The 7,520-nt window shown below is 37.1% G+C and overlaps 1 protein-coding gene across 2 annotated transcripts; it reads left to right on the forward strand.

Moving 5' to 3' along the window:
* The first annotated feature begins 2,719 nt into the window (after positions 1-2,719).
* LOC109104695 (transcription cofactor vestigial-like protein 2) lies at positions 2,720-7,265 on the forward strand. Of its 2 annotated transcripts, none has more exons than XM_042778412.1 (4): positions 2,720-3,018; positions 3,576-3,867; positions 4,673-5,143; positions 6,446-7,265. In XM_042778412.1, exons 1-4 carry the CDS (start codon positions 2,935-2,937, stop codon positions 6,484-6,486), a joined length of 888 nt encoding a protein of 295 aa, XP_042634346.1. In that variant the 5' UTR covers positions 2,720-2,934; the 3' UTR covers positions 6,487-7,265. The 2 variants fall into 2 exon arrangements, with proteins under 2 accessions (XP_042634346.1, XP_042634345.1); XM_042778411.1 differs by having other exon boundaries at positions 2,721-3,018; positions 6,325-7,265.
* The last annotated feature ends 255 nt before the right edge of the window (positions 7,266-7,520 follow it).

Here is a 7,520-nt window from a genome sequence, read left to right on the forward strand (position 1 = left end):
ATATAATATAATATAATATAATATAATATAATATAATATAATATAATATAAATAATATATATAATATAATATAATATAATATAATATATAGATGATTTAGATGTAATATTTAAGCAAAGAATTCTATAAAGAAAATGTTGGAAGGTCTTAATATCAGCTGGATTTCCTATATCTGACAGTTGCCCCCACAACAACTATTAAGCCTTAAAACAACAAGTTCTGTGGTGGTCTTCCTGTAGGATCTACAGACCCTGAAGTGGTTTGTCCATACGTTGTGCTGTCTCTGCGGCTGGGACAGGTGCCACTCCAGCTCTCCTAAAACAGACACTCTCTGTTTCGTGTTGCACAGCAGACACCCCCCCCCCCCCCCACTTCTCTTAACAGTTGCCGTGGTCACGTTGAATGCAGCGGTTCACTTCCATGTCACAAACCCACAATCCACCAGGGCTTCTGTTGCCTCATCAGCAGCAGATGGAGCTCAACTGTTCCCCTGATCGCAGTCCAACTAAAATCACTTCTTGTCATGGTTGCCTACACTTTTTCTTTTGAAAAGTCCAAAATTCTGTCATCATTTACTCACCCTCATGTTACTCTGAATGACTTTCCTTAAACATTTTTGCTTCAGGCATTAATAAATCTGCTTATGGAGTGCAACACCATGTGGGCTCACCATAAAATCACTGTGTGTCACCATTTGGTCAAAACATTTCTACATCCTTTACTCAAGTACATGTTTACATTCCATTCTCTCTTCAACTTGCCTTGACAATGCCTTTGCGCTCTCTTTCATTCATCTCTTACCCCCCTTCTGCCTCATTTTGGACGGACCCAGGCAGATTACCTGCAAATGCATGACTGGGGGCCAAGGGTCCCCTCTGTCAGCAGAGGCACAAAGCCAGGAGACTCCTTTATTCTCAGATGTTAGAGGAAAGAGCCTATGTTGAAAACTGCAGGCTGGTTAAAGCTGATGTGCCCTGATCTTCTCTGATTCATTAGATGTGTTGAATGCACTGTCGTTTCAGCAGGTTAGGTCCTATTAGCTGGGTGTTAACACTCAACATTTCCTTGTCCTTAAGCTATTTGGGTAGAAACCTTGTCAGGATACTCGGTCTAAAACCCCCATTGTTTGAAAGCTGTCACATCAGAAATGGAGAGTTATTGCACGCTGTAACTCGATCTGCGAGCAGGTGTGAAAGCGCTAAACTTGAAGCGTGAACAGTGAATTTGAGTTGAATTAGAAGCAATTAGTATCTCTTTATTGCCATATTTATTGCCATATTTTCCATGCAATATAATTTATATTTCTAGAATTTATAGCTACATATATTATATGGGAGTATTTTTATTTTTTTTTTTTTTATTATGATATTATTATTATTTTTTTTATTTTTTTTATGATTATAAATTTATTTTTTTATAGTTTAATTTTATAAATTTTTATAAATTACATTTTTTATTATTTTATTTTAAAATTATTATTTCCTACTTTTAAAAAAAAACTTTTTCACACTATATTTTCTGTTGATTCCATGAAAAAATATTTTTGCTGCATTGCTGTATTTTCTGGAAAATATGAAACTGTATTTTTAATTAAGGACACCTCAGATACTGCTATTAGTGTTTGTTGAGAAATAACTGGAATATTTCACCTCCAGCACTCTGGACAGCGCTAGATTAGCTTAATATGTGAAAGACATGAAGTGGGTTATACGTGACAGAATACCAAACATTCCTGTGAAATTCCCAGTAAAATCATGATGAGCTTTAGACACCACTTCAGCTGCTCATCTGAAGTGTACTGGATACTACGGCAGCAGAAGCATTGATTCCACTGTATCAGTGTTTCCTCAGTTGCGGCATGTTGTTGATTTTAAGGGTCTTAATGACAGAAAAATGCCCCTTGACCCCAGCACCAGTTGCATGAAAACTATTTGGCCTTCGACCTGGAATTAGCTCAGGGCAACTGGGCACAGAAACCATGGCATTTTAAATAGACCAATGGCAGCACATTTATTTAGAAAAAATGTGTCTGTTTAGTTTGTAAGAAATCATATTCCACATTCTCTATTCAGCTGAAATATGTTTATTATTGTGATTATTATTATTCAAATGACTTGACAGCTTGGCTAACATCATGCGTCAGACAGAAGAGACCAGAAAATGTTATTATGTAGATATATATTGTGGTCACTGTCTCATGTGTATTGCTGTGAACATGCACTCAAATCTAACATAAAAACAAATATATATTTTTATTTGTAATACCAGAACAATTTGATGGTTAAATGTGCTTGAGCTACCTGTAGGAACGATTCCTAATGAAAATGAGTTACTGGTCTCTGGTGTATAAAACAAAACGACTCGTTTCCTAGAGGTTCGATTCGCGGAGGAGTCGTTTATCTGAACAGATTCATTTTAGCGATTCATTCACCGATTTGCAGAACGTCAACATTCATAGTAAACAAAGGAACGAAACAGGATCTCAGTTGAGATGACAGCATGAAACTTGAAGACATCTAAACTGAGTAAACTGCCTCAATTTTGACTATTTTGGAACATGGTAGGTAGAAACCAGCTAACTCTATAATATTATATTGTTGTGCTATTATCTTGTTTTCAACACGTAGACTAAATATTTATTTTACTTCAAGCATTTAACGCACAAGGACTTCTTGGAACACTTTGAGTGATGATTCAAATGAATCGACTCACTGAACCACTCACTCATTTGAATGAACCGAATCTCTAAAGTGAATCAGACTCGTGCGTAAAGACAGAGTACAGAACATAAAAGCTGCTCAGTGCGCTTCAGCCGGACTCGACGCGGATCTTCATTCTTCATCTGTACACGCTGAACCAGCGCTTTATTTCAAATGAAGCGTCCTCTCATTCCGCTATTAAGTTTTTACACGTGATATAACAGCTGTCTTCGCCATGAGCTGCTTGGATGTCATGTATCAAGTTTATGGTCCACCTCAACCTTATTTTGCCGCAGCATACACACCATATCACCATCAGGTATGGTCATGCATGCGTTAACTGTATTATGCTTTTATTGTGTTAAAATGTATTTTAATTTTATTTTAAAGCAGTTCTCTCCTTGTTTTGTTTGAATTCGTGCGCGAAACTTTTCTCTATTCGGCTTGTTGCCCCTGTGATCTTGACCAAATAGTTTTACAGTTTTAAAAGAAGTCACATAGTAAGATGGTGATGAGAAAAACATGTAACTTTATTAAGGGCAGTTTAAGTGTTAAGAACATTTTAAGAAGTTTAAAAAAATGTTCTGTATTTTACAGATACCATATTGTTATCATGAATGCAGTATAAATGCTATTGACATGTGTAAAGCTTTATGGAGAGTATATTACGTTATTTTTCTTTATGTTTCAATGTTTATTTAACAGCTTTGTATATATGTATTTGCTAGTGTTTGAACAGAAGTTTTGAAACATTACAGGAACACAAATTGTGCAATACCAAACTCACTTATGTGTTTGTGAGTGTAATTCTGTATCATGTAAATATCAGCGTTGACTGTAAATTGATTTTGCCATTTTTTTTTTACATGCTTTCAGAAATTGGCATTTTACTCCAAAATGCAAGAATCCCCAGAAACACTGAGCGGAAGCAGCTCTTCTTTTTCCAACCTCTCCGGGCCACCCATAAAAGAGGAGGACTGCGCCCGGGAGAAAGATCACCCGCCGGAGGCTGAGTACATCAGCTCCAGATGTGTGCTATTCACTTATTTCCAAGGGGACATCAGTTCGGTGGTGGATGAACATTTCAGTCGGGCTTTGAGTCAGTCCAGTAGTTGTGCAACTGGATCCACCAACAGCAAGACCGCAAGAAGTTCATCATCCTGGAGAGGTGGGAATCTGATGCAACATACATTTTCATTTACACTGTAATTAATATATGTTTTACTTGCATCCTTTTTGATTGCACAGCTTTTAGTCATGACAACGGGCATGAATTTTTTTTTGCATTGTTAGGATAGATAGACAGATTTTTAAAAGCTAATGAAAAATCCAATTAAGATATACAGACAATTAAGACAGTTTTAACAACTAATTTGATTAATATCTCTTTTGCTTGCATCCCTTATGATGATTATATTAGTCAGGTCAACAGTCACAACTTTATTATTATAATTTTTCAAGATCAATAGGTAGATTTTTTTAAATTAGTATATACAGTACAGATAATTAGGACATATTTATTTTTACAATCAATTAGGATTGCATAGCTATTAGTCATGACAACAGACAAGATTTTTCTTTTTTGCATTGTTTCAAGATCGATAAATCGATTTTTAAAAACGAATGCAAATCCATCTAATTAGGATATACAGATAATTAGGACATAATTTTGCACAGATATCAGGCATGACAACAGGCACAATTTTACTTTATTTTTTGCATTGTTTCAAGATCAATAAAGAGATTTTTTTTTTAAACTAATGCAAATTAGTTAAATACAGGAAATTAGGAAATACAGATAATTAGGACATAATTTTTTACAGTCAGTTTGTGGTATTAGTGTTTTATTAATCCAAAGGTGTGGGCATTAATCTCAAAATATTTAAAGGATCAAATTATTGTATATTTGAATTATCATATGCTTTGATGCACATTAATATGCAGAACATTTACATAAATGTGTCCCTCCACAGACGGATCATTCCCTATGAGCCAGAGAAGCTTCCCTCCCTCGTTCTGGAACAGCGCGTATCAGCCGTCAGTGACAGCATCTCTCGGCAGCACCCTGGGTTCCTCCCACACAGATCTTCCCTTCCCACCGGACCCGTACTCCACCACGTCTCTACACAGCCACCTTCACCAAGCCACCCCAGAGCCCTGGCACCCCTCTCACCACCATCACCCTTACTCGCTCAGCGGAGCCATCGGCACCCAGGGGTCCGCTTACCCCCGGCCCTCCATGCACGACATGTACGGAACGCACTTTGACCCCCGTTACAGCTCTCTGCTCGTGCCCTCGGTGCGGCCGCATAGACTTCCTCCAGCCACGGTTCCCGCACCTGGAGCCTCGCCGTGTGATATCAGCAAGAGCGAGCCGGGCAGCTCGGGGTGGACCGGAGCTTTCACAGCAGCAAGCTCTGATATGAGCCTCAACATGGATGCAGGTGTGAACGGCATGCAGTCTAAATACAGTAACATCACAAAGTGTTTATTCACATGAGCTTCACTTAAAAAACGAATAGATGTCATTGCATTTTAAAATAAAATATCAAGCCAAAAAGCGTTTATTTTAAAGAAAAGAACATGTCATTAAAAAAAGGTTTTGGCTTTAAATAATAAATAAGACAACATTTTGTGACACTTTCTGGTTGTCAGATGTTAGTGGAACATACCATTCAAAAGTTTGGTGTCGGTAAGATTGTGCTTACCTGGATTTATTTGATCAAAAATACAGTAAAATTGTGAAATATTAGTATAATTTAAAATAACCTTTTCTATTTTAATACATTTTGAAAATGTAAATTATTCCTCTGATACAAAGCAGAATTTTTTTTAGCATCATTACTCCAGTCTTCAGTGTCACATGATCCTTCAGAAATCATTCATTTGTTGCTTAATATTTTTGTGGAGACTGTGATATATATACACATATTTTTTTTTCAGGATGATTTGGGTAATTGAAAGTTTGAATGAAAAGCATTTATTTAAAAATCTATATTTTTTGAAACATTATTAATTGTCTTTTTTTGTCATTTTTGATCAATTGCATGCATCCTTTCTGTATTAATTTCGTTTAAAAAAAAATCGTTGAACAGTTGTGTAGTAAATGTAAGGAATAAACCTGTGGTTACTTTGTCAGGGCGCCTGTGTGAATATTAGGAGAACTGACATCATGCATCCACTAAAATCACCTTGACATAAGTTTGAGTGCAGATAATTGTGAAGAAAATTGAAATTATTTCAGAGAAAAACTGATCTGCAAATGCCATTTTAATACTTTGTTATATAATGCAATGACATTTCGATTTTTTAAGAGTGACTTAAAGCATCTAAATACATTTTAAGGCCACCGTAGGTTAAAATCGCAGCATAAAAAGTCAGCTCAAAAAATTCAAACATATAATGTCAAAATAATAATGTCTTAAGAGTTTTAAATCTAGTCATCTTCAAGCTTTTTGACTTTGACCTTTTATGCTTCTGACATATTCGTTCCTCACTCTTCACTCTCACTCTTAAGGCTTTAATGCTTTCTTTGCCTCGAGTCTTTTCACTTTTCTATATTTGCTGCTTACTTTCCCTCTCCACATTTCTTTATCCTTTTCTTCCTTTTCCTTCTTCCTCTCAGGTCTACAGAGCCAGGATAAAAGCAAGGACTTGTTCTGGTTTTAGTGCCCTGCGGCCACTTCTTTCTCCGCTGGCTTGTCTTTCTGTGGCTTTTCTGTAACAGATTCTCATCTCACTTGCAGCTCGGCGCTACACCCTCTGCGGCGGGACCATCCTAAGCTGAACCCTTCGGATGAATCCAAAACTCTCTCCCTCTCTCTCGATTGAGAAAAGACAGTAAAGAGAAGCAAACATACTGTAGTGGTGTGACTAGCAGCTGCTCTCGCCCTGACCCTCAGCAAAACGGACCCAAAATGAGTTTTGAAAAAGGACAAACGTTACTTTAAGGGGACATTTGAGAGCAGAAAAGATGGACCGGCTATATGAAAAGAGTTTCTGACGTGAGAGCTGCATTCCCTATCATTGCTGAAGACACAGAGCAGCTATTTGAAGCCACTTGACTCTATCTATATTGCTTTCAGCACCTGTCACCGACAACTGTTGTGGAACTTAGCAGACGCACACACAGCGGCACTGTGCGCCGTTTGACCGAGCGAGCACCCTGGATTTCATTAAACAGGCGTTTTGTTGTATCTGGACACACGGCGAAAGGGAACAACTGGTTTGGCTTTTCATTTTTTTGTGAGGAGTGGTGTAGCTCCAAACACCATTAAGCTTTACTGTATATACTTTCTGTGTCTTAGTGTGTCCAGTGCTACAAGTAGGAGCAAACAGCATGACAGAAATATTGATTCTTTCATTTGTACTTTTTTAACAACCACTTTCAGTCACCGTCAGCCTAGGGTGACGTCTTACCATGATGTATTTGAATGTATGTAATATATTACCTTTGAAAGTATTTTTCCAGTGCATTGAGGAGAATGAGGTTTTGTCTGTTTTTACCAGCTGTCTACCTTCATCCTTCGAAAACAAAAATGGAAATAAAACCAGGTGGTGATCACTTTTTTTGTTGCTTTTAAGTGTTTTAGAGAAAGCTTGTTAAATTGCAAATGCAATTGATCATGCAAACTTTTCATACGAGACACTGTCTTAAAATGTATTTCTGCTTGCTTTGGGGTCTTAAGAAAGAAACAAAAGGCTCTTAAGAAATAGCTGCAACCTTCAAAACCTCAAAAGCGAGGTCATCAGAGATTCAATTATTTATTTCGATATAAATTTTCGTGACATGAGAAGGAATGTAAATATGGGCTACTTTTA

The sequence above is a fragment of the Cyprinus carpio genome, chromosome A20 (assembly GCF_018340385.1).
Source record: "Cyprinus carpio isolate SPL01 chromosome A20, ASM1834038v1, whole genome shotgun sequence".
NCBI classification, from domain to species: Eukaryota; Metazoa; Chordata; class Actinopteri; order Cypriniformes; family Cyprinidae; genus Cyprinus; species Cyprinus carpio.

Coding starts and splice junctions, on each gene's coding strand:
- LOC109104695 (XM_042778411.1), top strand. CDS start 2,935: ATGAGCTGCTTGGATGTCATGTATCAAGTTTATGGTCCACCTCAACCT. Junction 3,019..3,575: donor ACACACCATATCACCATCAG/GTATGGTCATGC, acceptor ACATGCTTTCAG/AAATTGGCATTTTACTCCAA. Junction 3,868..4,672: donor AAGTTCATCATCCTGGAGAG/GTGGGAATCTGA, acceptor GTCCCTCCACAG/ACGGATCATTCCCTATGAGC.